Source organism: Corvus cornix, chromosome 1, assembly GCF_000738735.6.
Source record: "Corvus cornix cornix isolate S_Up_H32 chromosome 1, ASM73873v5, whole genome shotgun sequence".
Classification (NCBI taxonomy): Eukaryota; Metazoa; Chordata; class Aves; order Passeriformes; family Corvidae; genus Corvus; species Corvus cornix.
This window is the reverse complement of record NC_046332.1, coordinates 34,052,481-34,075,533: the sequence shown is the minus strand read 5'-3', so window position 1 is coordinate 34,075,533 and position 23,053 is coordinate 34,052,481. Positions and strand designations below refer to the sequence as shown.

General features: G+C 40.4%; 1 protein-coding gene across 21 annotated transcripts in view; it reads right to left on the bottom strand.

Moving 5' to 3' along the window:
- The window catches only part of DLG2 (discs large MAGUK scaffold protein 2), a 1,001,253-nt gene that overhangs the window by 524,380 nt on the left and 453,820 nt on the right, over positions 1–23,053 (bottom strand). For all 21 annotated transcript variants that reach the window (XM_039562448.1, XM_039562454.1, XM_039562457.1 and 18 more), the window contains one exon: positions 14,271–14,432. In XM_039562448.1, coding sequence (XP_039418382.1) covers positions 14,271–14,432 — 162 coding nt within the window. The remainder of the gene's footprint in view (positions 1–14,270; positions 14,433–23,053) is intronic.

Below are 23,053 nucleotides of genomic sequence, written 5' to 3'. Positions count from 1 at the left end.
TTATCAGATGAGATTCTCAAAAAGAATTTAAAAGAGTTTGTGACTTACAGTTCTTTGAAAATCAAAGGGAGATGTATTCCTGCCTAAATTAGGCTGAAACCTACTTTTCCCAAAAGCCTGAATATAAAAGAATCCAGCTTTTCAAGATTATATATAAACACTACCGTCACCCCTGGGTTTAACAGTGTTTGGGAAAATTTTGTACTTATCCACCCACACATGATCTAACTGAAGTCTGCAGAGCTTCACACACAGAGGGATATGACCCACTGTGTTTGTATCCAGAATGGTGGAGCAATACTAACAAACCCAAAATTTCAGAGTTGTCCAGCAAAAATCATTTGGGGGCTGCTATTTTTGTTCAGGTTTCTTCCCCTGTAATCCCTAGAGGCAATGCAATGAGCAGCTCCTCTGAATATTAAATTATTGAAGTTCAGAAGAATTTAATTAGTATCTCACCTACTTACCATCTTGCAACAATGCCTCTCCTACAATTATGGTACTACATTACAACCAATTTCAGCTTAATTGAATAATGAATAAAACCTGGGTTCCAGTTGCCAGAATTATCTGTATTAAGATAGCTATAACTGACTTAAAAACCAGAAAATGTGAGGTGATCTCTATGCATGCAGGTTTACAGCAGATTCTCTAGTACTCAACCTTAATATTCACCCTTAATATTACCATATTCACCCTAGTATTACCATACTGTCAAAAGAAACATGTTTAAACAACATTGCAGATATGTCAGTTGTCTGGGTATGAGCAGCTGAATGATCGCAAAGTCAAATCAGGCTGTAAGGTAGCAAAATGCAGGCTCTAAAATATTTTCAAATACTGTAGCAGTTTGTGCCTCTTTCTCCCAGCTGCACATGCCTATGTGCACTTCAGCCACTGACTGCCAGACTCTTTCCTTACATTTCGTCACATTCAAATTATTTGTAAAATATGTTTTCTCACAAAGCCTTGTACTCTCTGGAAGCAAGCAAGAAAAAAAATTTGCAGGGACAGTGAGAGCAAGAGAGGAAAAAAGCAATGGAACAAATCCCCAAATTGTATTTTCCTCAGCCTGTTTCTCTACCCTGCTGCATTTTGTGTAGCTCCAAGCTGGCTCAGATCCCCTTTGGTTTGAGATAATGACCTGGCATAGAAGTCAGCTGCTGAATCATCCTGCTTCAGCAAGAAAGTACCAGAAAAAAAGGCTGGTGATAAAGCCAGTATATGAAAGGTGGAAAGCCACAGAAGTGTGTTTCCGATGGCACCATCATCCAGTTGAGTACGGAGCATTTCTAAGTCATTCTGCTCTGAAAGATAAACCTGTACAGGGAATCACAGAACCACTAAGGTTGCAAAAGACCTCTAAGATCATTGAAGTCCAACCATTCACCAAACATCAGCAGCTCCACCACTAAACTATGTCCCTTCGTACCAGAGCCACGTGCTTTTTGAACACTTCCAAGGATGGCAATTCCAACATTTCCCTGGGCAGCCTGTTCCAATTCTTGACCACCGTTTCAGTGACAAAGTTCTTCTAATACCCAGACATTAGGGAATACCTATCAAGCTTCTCTGTGAGCTGCATTGTAAGACAAGTTTGATGCTGCAGTCTTCTGAGGAAAACACAGCCCCTAAACAAAGGCACGTACAGTCCTCTGAAGGCATAGGTGTGGAAATCCCCAGAACACAGTGACGAAGGAGAATAGGACAAGCAAGATATGTTTTTTAAAGTAATTAAAAAACTTCACCTTTTTAGTAGCTATAATAGACTGACATATTGATGCTTTAGGTCTTTGCTCAAGACTGCTTTTCTTCTGTTTAGAAACATCACTGGAACAGGCTCCCCAGGGAAGTGGTCACAGCACCAAGTTTTCCAGAGTTCAAGATGTGCTTGGACAATGCTCCCAGGCACATGGCATGATTCTAGGGGTTGTCCTGTGCAAGGCCAGAAGTTGGAGTTGATGATCCTAGTGGGTTCCTCCCAACACAGGACAGTCTATGGTTCTGCAATAAATGTGATACTCTGCCTGGTTGATTGTTGCCTTTTTGATAGATGCAGCTCTATTTTTTTTTACCAGTTGTTGAGGTACAAGTGTTTAGTAGTCCTTCTGGCCTACTTTACACTCCAGAATAGAGACAGGATTAAAACTCCCTAACCCCAGTATCTTTAGTAGAGAGTAGGTAAATAGCACTTTCAGAAATGGAAACCTAAAATGTCTTAGGCATTTTAACCTGGGCTTGCTTGAGCCAGGTTTCAGACATTCCCTGATATTACAGGTATTAGTAAAGTACAAGCAGTACAGAAACGGCCTTGTGTTCACTTTACTGTACCCATTCACATTTGCCTTAAGTAGATAACATCTCCAGAATACTGAAAAAATAATGCCTTTTCTGAACAGAAGTAAAACTATGACGAATGAAGATAGCAGTTAAGAAAATAACCTCGTTTCAGCTAAAACCTCTAATTCAGATCAGATCTGCTCCATTTGCAGTTTTGTTCCAAAATTGTGAAGGAAACAAACTGCCCCAACAACTGCTAAAGAGGAAACAGCAGCAATTTCAATGTTAAGTCATCTGCAGGTGTGGTCTTCAGAAGCTGGCTGATGATTTTAACACTGCCAGAGTATAAAGTTGTTAACTTTGTGCTATTTTGGCTAATTCCCAATAATTAATATAGCTGTTTAAACTCTCATCACTGCAATTCTATTTCCCTGCTTGGCATTTGCTCATCCACTTGATCAAAGGCACAATTTGTGACACTGACTTCAAAGTAAAAATTTGCTTATTTGCTGTAAAAACACCATTACTCTTTTCAGCCTTTCCAACGTCATGTAATCAATTATAATAATTTTATTAATTCTATGATCAGGCTTAATGATTTTTTTATTTGGAAGCAAAAACTTCAACCACTGTGGGGTGATTAAATCCAATGAAGCAATTCAGGCAGATGCTTATTAAAACTGTAGGAAGGAAGGCTTTGAGAAAAACAGCTAGGTACACTTTCTTTGACAATGTGGTAATTTTCTGCAGAAAACATTTTAACATAAAAAGATGACTTCTAGCTCTTATGTACGTAAAAGTCCCAGTCTGTTCATATTTGGAAGATAGATGCAATTTGCTGTTCCTGAGTTTGTTGGTTGAAAAAATTGATTGCATTTTCCATGGCTCATAGTTTCCATAAGTATTGGTAGAAGAAAAGCTGCTCAGAGTGCTGCCATTTCAGTGGGCAACTGAGATCCACTAAACTTGATAATATTCAACTGTATTTCACATTGCTTTTGTTCAGGAGGAAGAGAACCCATCTTTCAGTAAAGACCACGAACAACAAAGAGTAGACAGGAGGTGCTGTGTCTCCTGCTCTCTAAAGCAGCCAAGAAGCAAAATGATCAATAAGAGCACAGTTGTCTCGTACAGGAGGGCATCAATCATTACAAGTTCACAGCTCCCTGGTACAAACTTGTACTTCGTGGGTGGCTTGCAGGATTAATAAGATCCATGTGTGTGTAGGAATGGAAATAAGAAAAACGTAAGAGAAGGAGAAATACAGGAATGGATCCTGAAGGTAAGTCAGAAAAAGGAACAGGGAAAAGAAACGCTGATTAACTATGGAAAAAAGAAACAACATCATGCAAAATAGAAAGATGACACTGTGAAAAATCACATTAGTAAACAATGCAGAACTTAAAAAAGTCACCTGAGTCATCAAGACTGCTGACTATTTTTTGATATTTTCCCCAATTGCATCAGCTTCAGTAGCAATTTTTAAAGATTATTAAAAAGCAAGTAACAAGATCTTCTGAAACAGAGAGATTGAAGGAAACCAAATGGCAAAAGGCAATTCCCATCTAAAAATATTTTTTAGAGAGATCTTTTTCTTGAGAAGTCTAAATTAGCCATTGATACCAAGACCACAGAAACAGAGAACCATAGAATGGTTCAAGTTGTAATGAACATTAAAGATCATTTAGTTCCAAGCCCCCTGCCATGGGCAGGGAGATAATGTTGTCTCACAATAATAAGGTTGTGAAGATGTCATACAATAATAATCTCAAAAACTCTTATTTAGACTAGATTCTTGAAAAGAATTGGAAAATAAGAGCCAGCTCAGAAAGGCCTGTTCCTCTTTTAAATGTCAAAATTCTGTTGGTTTTTTTTGTAGCTCCATAGTCCACGAAACTACATTACAGCGAGATGAAATAACAGCTAGGAGAAACAGGAGTTTAAAAATATTGGAAATAGCTTAAGCACTACTTAGTCAGGCTGCCAAGATATTCTTTCATAAGGTTTGAATAAAGAGATTCTGTTCTCTTCATCCTGGAGGCTGCAGCCATCCAGAGTTCCTGGAACTGCAAACTTCTGCTTTCTTTTACACCTGGTACTGACAAAAGCCAGAACATTTTTGATGCGTCACATCATCAAATGTATAAACACATATATCTTCTATTGAGTGAGTGAATTATCAGTATATTCCTCAGTGAAAAGGTATTATGGCACTTTAGTGCTTCATTTAAAATGTAGAATACATTCCCGAGTGTCAGCAGTAGCTGAAGTCTGACAGAAGGGCATTTCAGCTACCAAGCTTAGGGAAACAACTGGTGTTAAACCTGTCTGACATATCTGAGAAAAATCCCTCCTGTTACAGTCTGACTAATAACACCAAGATGCTGTATTGCACTTTTCAGCAGAAGGTCACAAAACATTTTGGAGAGGTGGCAAACATCATTACAGATACTTAACAAATATTCTGGTACTTCTAGACTCGGAGAAAAGAATTGGCAGAACATACAAATCCTGTGTTCATAGGATCTAGTAGTAATTCTCGGGATTTATTGCATATATTTATTGTATTTCAGATGGAACCACCCCCTCCCCCATTTATAAAAGTCCATCTCTCTGTTTGTTTTATATTCTGTGAGTATTTCACAAGGCCAAAACATCAAGGAAAAAACAGCTCAGAAAATTATAGGAAAGCAAAGAATAACTATTACTATGCAAAGCATTAGAGAAAGACAGTAAGAAAAAAGGATTCTTGGAATTTCTTATTTACTTGATTATATGTAAAAGACATGGTCAGGAGTATCTGCAATATGCCAGGCTTCCTTCCCCAAAATAAAAAAGGTGCTCAGGAACAAGACTATTGTTAAAAAGAAACCTGCTATTCAAAAAGAATTAAAGATTAATCAGCTAATTAATACTACTGGATAAAGCATTCACCAGATCAAGAACACAGAAAATCTCCTGAAACTGCAATTCAGATTAACATTTGAAAAGGCCTTCAATACCTAAGAGGCCCATATAAAGTAAACAGGGTCCATAGCCTGAAAATATTTTCAAATTCCTTTGAAAATTCCTGTCTTCATTCTTCAGGCAAGTCTAACAACATATAGTGAACCAGTAGATACTGTCAGAGCTTGCTCTGCTTGTGTCCATCAGAGGACAACATTTATTTTGCCAAGACATAAAGGATTGCAATGCCTGAGGTTTACTTTAAGTTGCTGAGATTTCTCCAATTAAATCACCCACTGACAGAAGCAATTTTATTTGGTTTCTCTTCTATTCTGTCAGGAGCTAGAAAGATAACAAGTTACTGTCTGCAACTACATAAATCATGTGGAAAGCCATCAATCAGAAAGCCAAGGCAAAACATCAAGCACACAAAACAATGGACTTAGCTATGTTGACAAAACGAAAAAAGCATTCTTCACTAATAACTGTTTGGTGTAACATTCAATTTTTGCACCACTTTAGGAATTTCTTTAGAGTAAGACAAGGACTCAGAAATGAAAGACATTCCTGCCCACGTGAAAATAAGAACAAAATATTACTCAAAATGCTAATTTATAAGCTGCTTATTTTGCCTTGAAACATAATGAAATAAAATCAAAATTCAGAGCTACTTCTGCCACTTCCTTAAGAGCAGGGAACAGGCACAGGCACATTTGTGAGCTTCCTTTGTCTCTTTTCTAATCCAATTGCATTTTTATATTAAAAACCATAGATCACAGATACAGATGTATGATATATGCCTATCTGCTGTTACAGTAGGAGATAAGAGAAAAGCATTACATGATTAAACATGTAACAAGGGCTGTATCTTAATGAGGCAACCTACTGAATATTCAGTGGAATCCACTAACGGACTGACTGCAGCATGGGGCTTTGCCAGTGACTGCATACTGAAAGGGAGAGAGGGGGGAAAAAGGACAAAACAAAACCAACTCCAAAACACAAAAGATAGGAAGCTACAAGGGCAGAGATCAAAAGTATTCTTATAAGATCATTTCTACTGGGCTGAGCCACCCTGGGGCTTCATGCAGATGAGCTATACTTATGAAATGCAGTCAGTGTAAGCAAAGAAAAGGATGCAAGATTAAATTTTAGATGGCTTGCTAATATATCCACGCATACATTAATATGTCCTCTATATAACCCCAATTAATTTTGTAACTGCAAGAGAAAACTTCAGACTGCTGCTCCTGACATGTAACAAAGCCTCAGCCTCTTTCAGTCCTTCATGGCTTTTAAAGAGCCTCTGAAATGCAGCATCTTTGCTCAGGAAGAACAGCCTGTGCTATGGCACTGCCTCAACTCTTCGTCACACCTCAACCACAGAAATTAAAGCAAATTGAACCTTATTTTTTTTCTCTTCCCTGTTTGAACTTCATCTCTTTAATAGGGTTCTTCCCCAGTAATAGGAATTAAGGGATCTCAGCAGCTCTGGAAAAATAAATGGGGTTTCTAACCACAGATAGATTATCCCCCAAGACACCAGGAACTACATTTACACAGGAGTATGAGGCATGGTTATGCTGAAAGCTGTAGCAACCAGCTTTCTCTGTGTAAACCTGATTCCCGGAAAGCTAGGGGTATTTCCATTACACGGTCAGAGGACTTCCCTGCAATTGCTCAGACCTGGTCTAGTGGAAGGTGTCTCTGCCCATGGCAGGGGGGTTGGAACTAGATGATCTGTAAGGTCCCTTCCAACCCAAACCATTCTGTGATTCTATGTTTTAAAACAGCTATGCAGATCTGTGGAGTGTATTCCCTTATACTGTTTTCCAGCTCTGGGCAGCAACATCTCAAGTTTATTTACAGGTCACATGATTCACTGCAACATCAGGAGCGTCTTGGAGTTTGCTATTTTCACAGTACCCATGACCAGTGCATGACTTTGGTTTTTATACAGAGTCCAGTACCAAAAAAATAGTCCCAAAGTTTGTTGAATTGAGAAATGAGACTGTTGCATCTGAAAAAAAAAAAAAATTGCAATATAATATTTTGACCTTATTTATCCAAATTGTCTTTAGAACTCAATTTTTATTGAAGTCAATGTTAATTCATGAAATAAATAGCTCTTGCCTAATCTACATTTTTAGACACAAAAAATTACTCTTTGTGACAGTTTCCAGGAAGCTCAGGCTAATACATTTTTCACAGAACCATTAATCATCCAGGCTCATCCTCAGAGCCTCTTTCCCCATCTTTGCTAATTTGTTGGAGAAGCACAGCAACCACTGTAGCGAGGTGTGACTCACACCTGGACAGGGAAAGCTTCAGAGGTGGGGAAAAAGCTGTTTCATTACAGACAGAAAAGGGCAAGTGACAGATTCCAGGAGCTTTCACAGGAATGACCTTCCTGCGCTCAGGAGGATAAAAAGAAGAATGATGGACATTCAAGGAATACTACACACTCACTAGGAGATTGGAACTGAGAAGGAGAAACATCTGCCTTGGGACAGAAACAAAACACCTTTCCCACACTAGCTACAGAGAGTCTCAAAGACTCTTGTGGTCGCCTGTGCTGTTGACCAGAACTCTGTATTGGGTCCAGCCCTGTTTAATATTTTTACTGATGATCTGGATGAGGGGATCAAGTGCAAATCTGCAGATGACACCAAGTCAGGTGAGAGTGTTGATCTGCTGGAGGGTAGGAAGGCTCTGTAGGGGAAACTGGTCAGGTGGGATTGATGGGCTGAGACCAACAGCATGAAGTTTTATGAGGTCCTGCTCTTGGGTTGCAACACCCCCAAGCAGTGCTACAGGCTGGGGCCAGAGTGGCTGGGAAGCTGCCCAGTGAAAAGGCCCTGGGGTTGCTGGTTGACAGCAGCTGAACATGAGCCAGTGTGTGTGCCCAGGTGGCCAAGAAGGCCAATGGCACCTGGCCTGCATCAGCAATAGTGTGGCCAGCAGGACCAGGGCAGTGACTGTCCCCCTGTACTCAGCACTGGTGAGGCCACACCTCAAATCCTGTGCTCAGTTTCGGGCCCCTCACTGCAAGAAGGACATTGAGGGGCTGGAGCGTGTCCAGAGAAGGGCAACGGAGCTGGGGAAGGGTCTGGAGCACAAATCTGACGAGGAGTGGCAGAGGGAGCTGGGGGTGTTTATCCTGGAAAAAAAGGAGGCTCAGGGGGCTCCTTCTCACTCTCTACAACACCTGGAAGGGGGTCATACTCAGGGGCGGGTTGGCCTCTTCTCCCAGGCAACTGAACCTGTGCCAGGGGAGATTCAGGTTGGACATCAGGATGAATTTCCTCATGGAAAGGGTTGTTAAATATTGGAATAAACTTCCCAGGGAAGTGGTGGAGTCACCATCCCTGGAGGTGTTCAAGAAAAGACTGGATGTGGCACTTAGTGCCGTGGTCTAGTTGACAAGCTGGTGATCTGTCAAAGGTTGGACTCAATGATATCAGAGGTCTTTTCCAGCCTTAATGATTCCGTGACTCAAGTAATGGGTAAGACAGGGCTTCCTGCCATCAGCAAACAACAAAAAAATAAATGGAATCAATGTGCTGTGGCACTGGGAGACACAAACCTCCTTTTTCTGTAAAGCAATTTGTACAAATGCCAATGCACGGATAACCTTAACTTTGGAGACTGCTGAGCCCATTTGTTCCATGTGGAGATGGTTTTTCTCCTCTCTCCACTGGAAAGAGATTCCATCAATCCTGTAAGCTGTCAGCAACACAGCTGAGCTGCAGGACAACATTCTGGGATAGAAAGAAAAAGAGTAATAGCCAGCATGGCTCCTTCCCTTCCAGAAAGTGAGGCCATCAAAGATGAGGCAACTGAAGAGGTTAGTTACTGATCATCTTTGTTTGAAAATAACAATAACAGTTATTTACCTGGTTACTTGTTTTTGCATAATTGCAAAATAGGATAATAACAGTTATTTACCTGGTTACTTGTTTTTGCATAATTGCCATTGATGCTTACAGTTGAACCTGGCATTAAATCAGGAAATGGAGATAGCTGGAATAGCCTGACATTTAAAATGTTCAGACAACCAAGGAGATGCAAGATCCTTACAACGATTTTTAATTTTCAGCTTATCTTAACAAAGTGGAATATACTGAAAAACAAAAATAAGTCTAACATCACAATAATACTAATAAAGTTCATTTAGGAGCCACAGTTATCATTCATTTAATGAACACTGATTAGCTCTGTTCCTGGGAGGAAGGAGAAGAGGTGTGTATTTAATTTAGAGATAGAACTTGCACCTCTGATTTTCAGGTACAGTTGTGTTGAATTCAGATTTCCCTAAACACCAGGGAGTCACAAGGCACTTTTTACTGAATTAGCACTTTCTAAGCCATCTAAGAAAACTCTCAATAGTGGATCATGAAGCTTTCTAGAGGCAGACCAAAGAATTCTGAGCTTACTGCACCATCTCGTGTCAAACGAGGGGAAGTGCAAGAAAATGATTTTAAACTCTTCATTACACTACAGACTTTTTCCTTTAAGAGATTAATGGAACACAGTTTCATCACCTCCATGAGTTGCAAACATTTATTATCTTAATATGGCAACTCTAACAAAACTTCTCCAATACTAGCATTTTCCCAAATGTTAGTACATCCACGTAACTGAAAACTTCCTTTACGACTTCAGTGTTTGACATTCAAAGTTGCTTGAGCTGCTGAAAATTTTATCTTCTGCACACTAATAAGCAGATCAACCTTTAACAGGAGTTTTAAGCTTTCTAAAATTAAGCATTTTTCAGAACTAAGTTGACTGCACATGAAATGCTATGGAAGAGTAGAAAAGCAAAGTCAATGAAAAATATAATAAGGTGAAGAAGTAAAAAAGTCAGGGAAAAGATGGTCTGGTCTGCCACACAATTCCTCTTGCTCATTATTGTCTTCTGAAAGGGAGTTATCTGGCTGATGCATACTAGATTTTAGGTACTTTTAAGATAAGAAAAACATGCCTAACTTCAATTTCAGAAAATCTATTCACATTTCTAAACAGTATTTATTATAATCAGTATCTGTGTGTCTCAAAGAGATTTTCAGAATGTATGAGGACCATGTTTCTTATTATTCAGTACATAAAACACGTGCAAGGGTGCTGAAGAAAATTATTTTTATGTTTTGGTTTCCAAAACAACTTTCTGAGGTAATCAATTATCACAGAATCATGGAATCAGAGAATCATAGAATGGTTGGGTTGGAAGGGATAATCTTAAAGACCATCTAGTTCTAGCCCCCCTGCCACAGGTAGGGACACCTTCCACTAGACCAGGTTGCTCAGAGCCCCATCCAGCCTGGCCTTGAACACTTCCAGGGATGGGGCATCCACAGCTTCTCTGGGGAACCTGTGCCTGTGCCTCACCACCCTCACAGTGAAGAACTTATTCCTAATATCCAATCTAAGAATCTAATAATTATGAGCTCCACTAGGGTGTTTCAGGACTATATCAAACCACATAATCTGAAATATGAAATTACAGCCAAATTCTTTAACAATTTGTATACTTCAAAATTTAAGATGCATCTGTTCTATGCAAACATTGGCCATATCAGGCATTTTGAATCATGGGTGTTAATGAAAAGATGGTCTGAACACTTCCATCCTGAATGGAATGGAAGCATTCAGTTTCAAGAACCCCTGGAATGCTTTACCTGGAGGTGTACACAGGGGAATACACAGGCCCACAGTTTCTCTGCCTGAACTTCAACCACCCACAAAACTTTCCTCTGAAATGATACAAACCTGTCCTCAAGCTGACAAGCTGGCTTATGGCTGTAAACTGAGATGTTCACTGAGAACTGGGGAGTGAGGTGATGGTAGCAAGCAATCTGCATGCACAGACAAGGTGTAACACCTATGACTTCCACAGGTGGCTGTGGGCACTGGTCAGTTGTGACAGCTAGAATCAGCCATCCCAAAGGGAAGTTTTGTAATTGTATGATCTTTGCAGATTTCTTTCCAAATGAACAAAAATGTATGGAAACAAGCAACTCTTTTTCTGCCAAAGTCAAGTCACTTAGGAAAAGTGATGTGATTAGGATTGACATGTGGCTTTGTCTTGGGACAACATTCTGGTTCGAAAGAATCTTACCTAGATTATTTTTATGCTCAAATATTTTCCTTTTATGATATTATTTCAAAACAAATATTGGGTAATCATTCTGTCGTCAGGGCATCATGCAGCCACTAAACATGCAGCCACTAAACACAAAAGACTGCTTCAAAACTTTCTGGAGAGGTGCACTGTGGTGCTGCAGTCCCAATGGAGAAATTGAGGCAGTGAAATGCAGCCTGGCAGTGACTTAACCCCACCCAGCCAGGCAGCCAATATGCTTGCTGGCCTTGGTGAGTGGTCAGATGGACCGTCCTAATGACACACAGGATATGATGTGATCCCTGGCTTGGTGTTAAGGAAACTTCTCAGTCTGACCATTCACAGACTCTGACAATCACACTCCCAGCACCAGAACCAGCACCAAATGCATTCCTCAGCACCTGGTACAAGCAGACTCCTGACCTTCAAGTACACACGTTTTCCTTTTGCATCAAATGCTCTGACCTGTAACCAGAAAACTGAGGCAGAATGAGTCAATCTTCCCAGTGCAAACAGCTCTTGGTGGAGTTTCCTGACAGCATTATCCTCCTGCGACTGCCAGTGTCTACTCACTCCTAAGAAGTTACCTGACAGCATTTGGACCCCAGTACTTGTTATTTATCCTCAGAGCAGGATTCAAGAAGTTCCACTTCTCATGTGAGTCAATGAAATATTTAAACTGCAGGCATTATTTTCCAGTTAATCTTTAAGAATCCAGTATTTTACATTCCCCTAGGAAGGTGTGCTATGGGTTGAGAGGCAGTGTGCCTCAGATTTCACCATTATTCGGTGCAGCTATGTTCACACAATACAGCTGAGAAGATGGCAGAATACTTAAGGATATCAGGCTACAGGTTGGAAAGTCTGCAATTCAACACAATAACCGATTCTGAATAGATTTTGGAGTATTCGGAATGCTATTTCTCAACTATGTGGAAATCTCTGTGACCAAAACTTCTGAACAGGTCTTTCAGTTAACTGCTAAGAGTAAAAGTGAATCCAAAGCAGGTGTTTCAGACAGGAAGGGCAACACAATGCCATGAGCTCTAGCAGAAGATCTCCTTCAGCCTCCTGAGCTAATTCTCTACTGAAGGTTAAAAGTTGGGACATAGCAGGGGAAAGGAAGCAGGAACTTCAAAGCCATTTGAAGAGACAGATAGCTAAATTTAGATTAAATGGCAGGCATGAGATAGTATTAAGTGACAAATATAAGACACTGAATCTGAAGAAAAGAAGGGAAAGGGACAGAGTCAAAGACAAAAATCCTCAGGCTGAGGAGAGAACTTGCAGGAGACTTTACAAGAGGAAATACTATAGAGCCCCTCTCCCAGCATCACTTAGAAAATAGCAGCAGACAAAAACTTTGTCCTGTTACAAGAGCAAATAAACTGGGAGCTGTTTCAAGGCATTTGTGTATGTCTGGGGATACCCTAGACCTCACTTCACAACAAGCTTTTTGGCATCATTGCTACATCCTCAGCTTGGATTATGTAGCCTTAATTGAAAGTCTCCAAATGTGAAGAATAATGTCTGGTTTTGACCTTCATGAATAAGAAACACCACTGTAGTCATAATACTCAAGGAGTCCTAGAGGAACAGGGGTGTTTCCTTCCCCGACCAGAAGTTGCTTGGTCTGTGATTGTCTCCTGATTCTACACAGAGGCCTCATGGAGGTAGTCCCTTCCAAATAACTGAAGTGATACCTCAGCACAATATGATCTATCACTGCTTAGTACTGTTGGCTTCTGCAGTAGAGGTTAGGTAGTAACCCAGAAAACTGCTAAAACCTGAAAAGACAAGCATCACACAAACTAAGCACAGGACCAAAAAGAGCAGAGGACAAAGATTCGTTCACATGGCTATTCCACAAAGGCTCAATGAACACCAGCTGTATTCACATCAATCTTTAATAATAAACATTTCCTTTCACTTGTAACCACACTGTAAACACTGTGCTAGGCAAGCAGTGCCCATTTCACAGGCTCTGAGCACCAGAAGGAGCAAAGCCCATCTGCCTTGTTTGCTGCTTAGTTAATTGCTGGAATAAAACCATTACCCAGAACATCACCACCTCTAGCAAAGAACATTATTTTTTTTTCCCCTCTTCCCAGGCCCAGTAGAAACTAAAATAGAAAACCCATCATGCTAATCACTGCGTCTATGCTCCTTCCACAAGAGAAGCTCTAGGAATATTTTCAAACCATTGCATTCTTATAAAAGGGCAAATGTAAATTTTCAGGAATGGATTTCTTTTTGGTTATTATACAGGTTCACCAGGAAGAGAAACATTTTTGCCCAACAAGATATATCAGAGGACACCAGACACACATACAGCTAAAGCTTCTATATTTTATAAATAGTTGCCTTAGTTAACAGAAAGATATCTCTACAGAACTCTGAATTGCATCAAAACCCGCAGAAAACTGCAAGTGCTTGAGCGACAAGGATATGAATAGAGGCAAATGAGCTCCCTTTTCAGACATAACTTGTGACTTTGATAAATCTTTCTGAGAGATGAAAAAACTAGGATTCCATCAGATGGTTACATTTACAGTATTTTTTTTTTTCAAGTTCTGAACAAGGATAATCAGGAAGGGAAGTCTGCCATTTCAAAATCACCGTGATATTGAGGCTGAGAACCTGCATTATTCCTTTCACAATGTACAGAAAAAACAGGCTCATTTGCCAGGAATTATTTTTACTCAAGCAAATCCTCACATGTCTACATAAAGCTCTGTCAACTAAACTATCACCTGTTCCACTACAGTGAGCCTTAAAAACCCATCACAGGACAGTCAATATGCAATGATAGGTTTCAGAAAGCAGCTTGTCTGTTTGTGCAACAAAGTAAGTTTCCCAGGCATTTCATGCTATGTGTTTTCTTGTACTTGAGGACTAAAGCCATGAGTAGTATCGATCCTACCTTCAAAGGAGAAATGTGCGACTGTAAAACGTATCCATGGACATTCTCTATTTGAGACAAGTTCTTCTCCGACACATGAACAAGCTCTGGGCCTCTCACTTCATGGGTTAAACGAGGCAAAGTATGGTCATGTGGAGCATCCTCATCTTGATAACGATATTTCTAGAGGAAGAAAACATCAAGGAAGAACAAATAAGCTTTTAGGAGGTAATTCCTATATTTTAATATAATTATGGAATAACAAAATATGATACAGTAGACAATAATCATCAGATTTCCTATGATTGTGGAGAGACTGAGTCATTATTTTTTAAACATTTTATCAAAGAGAGAAATGTGGTATATGTCACTGATACACCAAACTTTCACCATCAAATAGACCTTAGAAATGACACACTGAAAATGAAAAAAAAGAGACGTTGATCAGCTAAGCTGTAGTGTCAGATCACATTTCACATCCCTGTGTTAATAATTGCAGTTCTATAGCCCTTCTCTGCAAAATATTTGAGTTATTTTCCACTTGGCAGTACTCTGCTGCTGGAGAGCACACACACTTCCACAGAGCCACAGTCCAGCAGAAGATTCCCCTGCAGTAAAGTTCTATCCTTACCCTGAGCATTAATGGGGTTATACCCTTCTTCTCCATAGAGAGGCAACATGAGATAAAGGAGAGAAGATCCCAAATGAAGCTTGTAACAACAAGGAATATAACCCTAAAAATTAAGTTTAATGACCTGATCTGTCCTCCAGCTAGAATGCTTTGTAAAAAGGTGCCATCCCCTCAGCTGCGTCCTGAGCAGGGGGCTGCTGGATAAAAGCCTAAGATTTATTTGGATGGCCATATAAGCAAAATAAATCTGAAGTCCAGGTACAATCACAAGAACATCCCAAAGCAGACCTCTCCATGCAGCAGAGCTCTCTGCTGCTCGTCCACTTCACTTTGACCACTCAGCTATGGAGTGTTTTTTCATTTACTCATCCCTCCAAAGGAAACCACCCCAGTGTATTCCTGCCTTCAGTCTTATGTATGGAAATGTTTCAGCAGTTGCCAATTATTTTCAGAATACACATGTGACATGATTTATTCTCTTCTTCTTTTCTGGGATATGCCTGCAGCCTTCACATATTCACTTTTCAGATAACATAATTAATGAGTATATGAAATGACTGGCACCAGCCAAATATTATTTGAGCAAGAAGCCATCAGTCTAATAGATAGTAGTCCAGCCAATATCACATTTAAGGCTTGGCACACAGATCATTTAAGCCACAAGCAATCAATTATTTTTTTAATCGAGTGAATACTCTTTCTAAAAAGACAACTACTCCAAAACATCCTCTTTAAAGTGAGTCATTTGCTAAAATGTAATTAGGAGAAATAAGAGCAGAATACCAGTCATCTCATTAACTCAGGAATGGGGAAAATGGAAATGTCCAGTGACTACTTTCTAAGGAGACAAGACAGCAGTGACAGAAGCCATAAGAAGCTCTATCATAGAATACAGTACATTCCAGGTTGGAAAGGATCTTTAAGGTTATTGAGTCCAACCATCCAACCCAGCACTGCCAAGTCCACCACTAAACCATGTACCCAAGTGCCCAAGTGCCACATACACATGACTTTGAAATATCTCCAGGGATGGTGACTCAACCACTTCCCTGGGCAGCCTGTTCCAACGCTTGATAGCCCTTTCAGTGACGATTTTTTTCCTAAGGTACAATCTAAATCTCTCCTGGCACAACTTGAGGTTGTTTCCTCTCGTCCTATCAGCTGTTATTTGGGAAAGAGACCAACCCCAACCTTGCTATACCCTCCTTTCAGGGAGTTGTAGAGAATGATAAGGTACTCCCTGAGCCTCCTTTTCTCCAGGCTAAACACCCCCACCTTCCCCAGCCACTCCTCACAGGACTTGTGCTCCAGACACGTCTCTGGCTCAGTTGACCTTCTCTGGTCATGCTCCAGCCCCTCAATGTCCTTCTTGTAGTGAGGGATCCAAAACTGAACACAGGGTTTGAGATGTGGCCTCACCAGTGCTGAGTACAGGGGGACAATCACTGCCCTGGTCCTGCTGACAACACTTTTGCAGATACAAAAATTTATACATAAATATATATAGGCTTCCCACTTCTCTCAAGTTCCTGATCTTCTGGCTGCATGTGGGAGGAGTGGAGTCCCTCCCACTATAAGGATTGAGAGCTGCACTGCAAAGTAGGACTTGGAGGTCCTTGTGGATGATAAGCTGGACATAAGCCAACAGTGAATGCACAGCCCAGAAAGCCAACCTCGTCCTGGGCTGCATCAAAAGAGGAATGGCCAGGAGGTCAAGGGAGATGATTCTCACCCTGTACTCTGATCTTGTGGCACCCCACCCGGGGCACTGCATCCAGCTCTGGGGTCCTCAGCACAAGAAAGACATTCCCTCCTCTGTACCTGTCAGAGCAGGTCCAGAAGAGGGCTACAAGTATGATCAGAGGAATGGAGCACCTCTCCCATGAAGACAGGCTGAAAGAGCCTGTTCAACCTGGAGAAGAGAAGGTTTCAGGGTGAGACCTTTCAGTATTTTAAGGCGGTTTATATAACGGAGGGAGAGGGCATTTTTACATAGGCATGTAGTGACACGATAAGGGGGAATGGTTTTAAATTGGAAGAGGTTTAGATTAGATTTTAGGAAGAAATTTTTTCCTCAGTGTGATGAAGCATTGGAACAGGGATGAACCTCCATAGCAGGTTGTGGATACCCCATCCTTGGAAGGGATGTTCAAGCCCAGGTTGGATGGGGCCCTAGGCAATCTAATTTAGTGGATGTCATCCCTGCCCTTGCAGGGGGGTTGAATCTTTAAGGTCCCTTCCAACCCAAACCATTTTATGAGTCTATGATTCATTCTGTGATTATATATACATACAAATATATACAACAAAATAGATATGCTATTCTGTCCAGATCATTTTTGCAGTTTTGCACTGCCAGAAGCAGTGTGATGTGGCCTTAACAAGAGAACATCTCTTTGATCATCAGTAACTCCTTTCCCCATCACCGCACTGCAGTGTAGTGTTGCATAAACAGAAGCCAAAGCCCAGAGGAAATTGATTCACCCTGAGCCCCGTGATCCCAAAGAGCAGAACACTTGTGTGGATCTCCACTGATAGACTTGCTTTATAATTTGAATTGATCTATTTATCCAGTAACTGTACATTCCCAGGACAACTTCAGTAATATCCATGTTCATGTGCCATAAACTGAAAAGTTTACAGAACAGACTTCCACTTTTCTATTTGTCCTTGTCTCCTTCCCATCCCAAGCCCAGCCTTCTCCTTCTTCACAAAGTATGAGCATAGAGCATTTCTGGGTCAGTCCTGCTATGGGTTTGCCTCATGTTCTTAGCACCAAACTCATTGATTTTCATACATCTTTCCTCCCACTGCATCTCTTCGTTGAAATGCTTTCAGCTGTGAACCAGAACAGCTTGACACAGCAAAAATCCAGTGGTAAGGCTGAAAATACCAAACCAGAGTAAAGACTCTCCTGCAGAAATGCCTCATTCGTCTCCATCACCCTGCTCTGATGGGGTCCTGCAAATGTCCTTGAAAAAAAAAAAAACCATTTCTCTAGAAACCTTTCTCTAAGGATTAATTCAAATTTCTGGAGGGAAAAGCATGATTGCACGGAACTGCTACTCTTCACTTGACAAAAGAACAGGTGGATGTCTTATGATAATTAAATTACAAATCAGTGCCTGCTGCTGACAGGGTATTGTACACTGCCAACTAGCATCAGATATTTAAAATCCTCTGTAATTACCTATAATGGGGGCGTGGAGTGCGCTGCTGTGAATTTTAAATATGAACATGCCTTTTTATAAGAGATCATTCTCTCTACAATGTGAGATTATTACAGCATCACTGCTACTCACATCATACTGTCTAAAGGAGCATTTCTAAGGCTGTGATTGCCAAAGAGATGTCAGCTAGACAGAACTGAAGACACGAATCCAGCAGGAGGTAATAGTCAAAAACCTTAAATTTCAACGAAGGCAGTTCTCAAGTTACAATAGCCAGACTATTGCATTGGTATGAAAATGCAGATGTTCTTACAACCTACCTTTGACAGATTGTCAGTGAATCAAGATAGCTGGGAATCTGTCATTCAGTTCTGGGCCAAAGGGAACTGGTAATTTTTACAAAAGTTTGTTGTTTACTTTTCCTTTTTGTTGTTGCCATCAGTTTGTGGAAAATACAAATAGAGCATTTCATTTTATATCAGATCAAATTGACCTCAGCTGCTGAATGTGGCCCAGCTGGAGGTGTCATTCAAAAGCACATGTCCCATTCTCTACACAGCTCTTTGGCTGGACCACACTCCAATACATCACACATTCCTGCTGCTTGCTATAGGAGGGCTGCCAAAGGAGGGAGCTAAGTGTGGTACAGGAGTGACAGGCTCTACAACATTCTGTGAAACGAGCAGCAAGTGAATCCTGGTCTACGGAGAATCCTGACCTACTAGAAAACATGACATGTCAAGAGACGCACGAGCAAAAAAGCAACATTGCTTTTCACTCAGCCAAAACTTTAAAGTAGATACAGCTACAACAATGGAAAAAAGTGCCACCACATACTCTGAGACCCATTCATGGGTGGATCCTGCTCCCAATCGCTCTCAAAGCCAGTGTGCTAGCCAGTGACCAGTATATTACATTTTGTCTTGGGAAACAACAGCAATACTACCAGTTTTAGCTCTTACACATCAGCATTTTGAGTCTTGAATACAATTTCTGTTTTACAGTCCTCCTAAGGAGGGGCCAGGCTTCTGCTCCTTACACGCTGTGAGTCTTCATATAAACCATTTAACACTGAGACCAAAGGGAAAGGAATTTCTGCAGGAAATTTCCCACGTGAGACAACGACCTCTTACCGATCCAGTTGTCCCATTGAATCTGGAAATAAGCAAGGTATGCAACTGGGTTCCAACACTACCTTCTTCTTCAGTCTCACTCACTTGTCTTTTCTCTCAAACCAGAATTTGAGCTGCTTTGCAGCTCCCAAGTAGTTTAGCCCCATTGCTGGGCATTTGCTGGAACCTGGACATGGGAGCTACCATTGAACAGGGCAAGCGACACCCACCTTCTGCATGAGATTAGGTCCAGGGTTCAATACCCTGGATTTGCTGAGAGAGGTTATGGATGCCATATCCCTGGAAGTGCTCAAGGCCAGACTGGATGGGGCTCTGAGCAACCTGCTCTAGTGGAAAGTATCCCTGCCCATGATGGGGGAATTGGAAGTAGATGATCTATAAGGTCTCTTCCAACTCAAACCATTCTAGGATTCTGTCATTTGTTCTCAGTATTAGCAGCCAACAAAAACTAAAACCATAATGGAATTGGTCCATTTAAACAAATGAGTAATATGTAAAGTCCCATTAAAAAATGTTAATGTCACCTTGTCTTACTTTGGTGCTCAGTATTTTCTTTGGTCTTCAATGTGTTGAATTTTACTGTCACTGCTCTCCAAAGGCAGCAAATTTCAATGTCATACCAATGAGCATCTTCGGAAAACAAACTTTACAATTTGCACACACAAGTCATTGGGCATTCATCCAATCATGAGCAGAAATAATATTACTCATCCAACTGATTGCAAATGAGCAACACAGCTTGAATTCTGAATATTTGCAATCAATCTATAGAGTAAAAAGAGGGAAAAAAAATACTCTTCTCATTACATAAAATGGAAGAAATCACAATCTGCTTGCCAAGACTGTGGAAGTAGATTAGGAAGCTTAAATCATTGAATAATTATACTTATTGTGAGTGACTTGCTCTTTTGCTTATCAAGTAGATTTCCAACAAGATTGTCACTATATCACAGCAATACCTTCCATCTAAGAAGCCCAAAGAGCTTTACAAGTGGTAGTCAAGTCTGATAACATCCTGTTGATGTGCATCATCTAAAGGTGGGTAAAATTAGGCACAGAAATACAGCAACTCACTCAAGGTCACAGAGAGAATCAGTTCATTAAACAGTAGTAGAACTGAGGAGATTTTTCCAGTCTGCTTTTCTAAGTCCAAGATCTAGTGCACCTACACCGACTTTGATAGCAACATTAATTATTATTTAAACATAAGGCTGATGTTTGCTGATGCCACTGTAATTTATTTTTACTTTTTTGGTTTGGTTTTTTTCCTCACAAATGTTCCAGGGTAAAGCGGTCTTTCTAAGGTCAGGAATTAGGTTTTTCTCTCTCTCAGTGTAATAGCTAGCTGTGCTTTGGGTAATTTACAGTGTGCTATCTCAGAGAGACACAGTGAATTTTAGAAGACAAGAGGTTTCCTCTAAGAGCCAAATTAGTTCACAGAAAGAACATTATCAGTGCTGAATACTGAGAATTTGCATAGATTTTCCATTTAGTACAACAAGAAGTTTTGGGGGTTTTTTTAGGAGGGAGAAAAAAAAAGTATAATTTCTTATCTCAGTTTATTGAAAGCACCAGGTTTTTGCCCAAAGCAGGAAATATATACTCAGTTAAAAAGAAAAAAAAAAGAAAAAAAAAAAGAAAAAAAAAAAAGGGGGAAAAAAAGCAAGTATAATGCAGTGGAACAAATACGTTTTACAGTATTCTCCTAATCTTATTTTTTGAAACCCTAAATAATTTTCCTTTTCATGATGAAGAAGAAGAAGTGAGATGGACATTAGCCAAAGTACCTCTTCCTTTTATCAGCTGGAGGTAGTTGCACCTTTTCCTCACAAGATGGCAGAGTAACCATCGAGTTAAAGCATACTCTCACTTTGAACTATGATGTGTTGTAGGGGAAAAAAAAGTATTTATGCAATGTCATAAAACTTCAAACGATTCTTATTTTGAACTGACCTGATATAAAATTATTTAAAAAATAGAAAAAGACAGCAATCTTTTATAGCAAGTATACATAAAAAAGCAGTGATCATACATAAAGCTGGCAGATGGAGGGAAGTTTTAACAGTTCATGAAAGTATCAAAAAATTATAAGCAAGTAAGAACCTATCAGTTTTTGTGAGCTTTAGAATGAAGAAAACCACTATGTATTGACAAGATTGAGACTAGCCCAGAATGCTGCATTCCTCCAGGAATTCTAAATCCTAATTAAAACCGCCTGCATGCAAATCTGTACCATGAGGTATTCAGCTCCATATGCTGCATCACATTTTGGACCTGTTAACAGCATCAGTTTATTCCTCTGGAGGCTGCTACTTGCTATCCAATAATTTAAAATAGATTTTCAACTTGAAGTGCCAATATACAAAAAGACATTCTAAGAGGGTGGCTTTGCTTGGATTAAATGGTGAATGTGGCTGCAGACTATAAAAATCAGTAACAAGAAAAAAAGAAAAAACAGCTAATACTGATTTTTTATCTAAGGGGAGCAAAGGAAAGACGTGGGTGAAACTGTACCATTTATCAGCATCAGGCAGTAGCCTTTCTCTATCCCTCTGTCCTGCAATAACATCACTTGCTCACTCCTTTTTATAGTGTTCAACTATTCCACTCAAAGTATTTTTTTTCTGATATGTCCATGTTCCCCCATTTGCTGTAGGAGATTTCATGCCTCCATGTCTCCTTTGTTTTCCCCTGCAGCTCCCCATGCAGCCCTAGATGCACATCCCCATTGATCCCTCTATATCTGCTGCTGCAGCTCCCCAGCACGGAGCCTCACAAATTCTCCTTTTCCACCCCTTGCCTGCCCTAAAGAGCAGCTTCTGGCATGGGGGAGCTGTGCTGAGGTTACTACTGAGTGGTTGGGGAGGCAGAGCTGGGAAATGCCATCAGTTGCCGTGTCTCAGTTTCTCTGCCAATAAGGCTGTCGTGGGAATGCAGCCTGGCAAAACAGACACCTTAGGTTTACATCAGAAGAGTACAAAGTAATCATGGAGTGTAATAAATAAATTATGGATTCGCATTGCCTGAAGCAAAGGATAAAAGAGAAACAATTAAAAAAACCACAGAACAAATGGCTTGCCCCTCTTGTGCTTTTGGTACCAAAAATATGTATTTTAATTTAGTCCAGCAGCACGTGATACAGCAGGCCATTTGCATGCTGCAGCTGAAACCCTCTCCCCTGTCTTCACACAGGAATTATGTGTCTGTGGGATTCCAGTATCATTTTTCACAGAATTAGGGGGATTCTGCCAAAATTATTTTGCTCTACGAGGCAAAAGGATGCTCTCAGGCTAAGACAGGTGAATGCTATTGTAGATAACTGCTTCTATTCTTGATGTTACCACAGAACTCTCATGCAATGCTAGGCTTTTCACAAAACAACTTTCCACAGGCGTAGAACTGAGATATTCCTCACTTTAAAATGTCCTGCAAGCCACGGATGGCCATTTTTTGCAGAAGAGCTGAGCATCAGCAGCTTCAGCTGAAATCAGTGAGAGCTGGACTTTGTACAGAAGAAATACCATGGAATCCTGTGCCCTCAGTCACCTGCACACTAAAGAAGTTCTTCCTCATTTCTGCCTGTTGCCTCTTGTCCCGCTGTTTGGCACTAGCGAGCAGAGCCTGGCTCCCTCCTCTTCACACCCTTCCTTCAGGCACTTACATACATTGATAAGGTCCCCTCAGTGTAAGAGGAAAACCAATGAAAAAATTAATAATGGAGCACTTGGCACTCTTTGCATTAAATAATGGATGAAGACATATGTTGAATGTAAAGTGCCATGTGAAGTACCACTCCACGTGACTGAGAGAAGCAGAAAGCCCATGAAAAGAAAAGTAACCATGTAATTAAAAATGTATTAGAGTTGATGC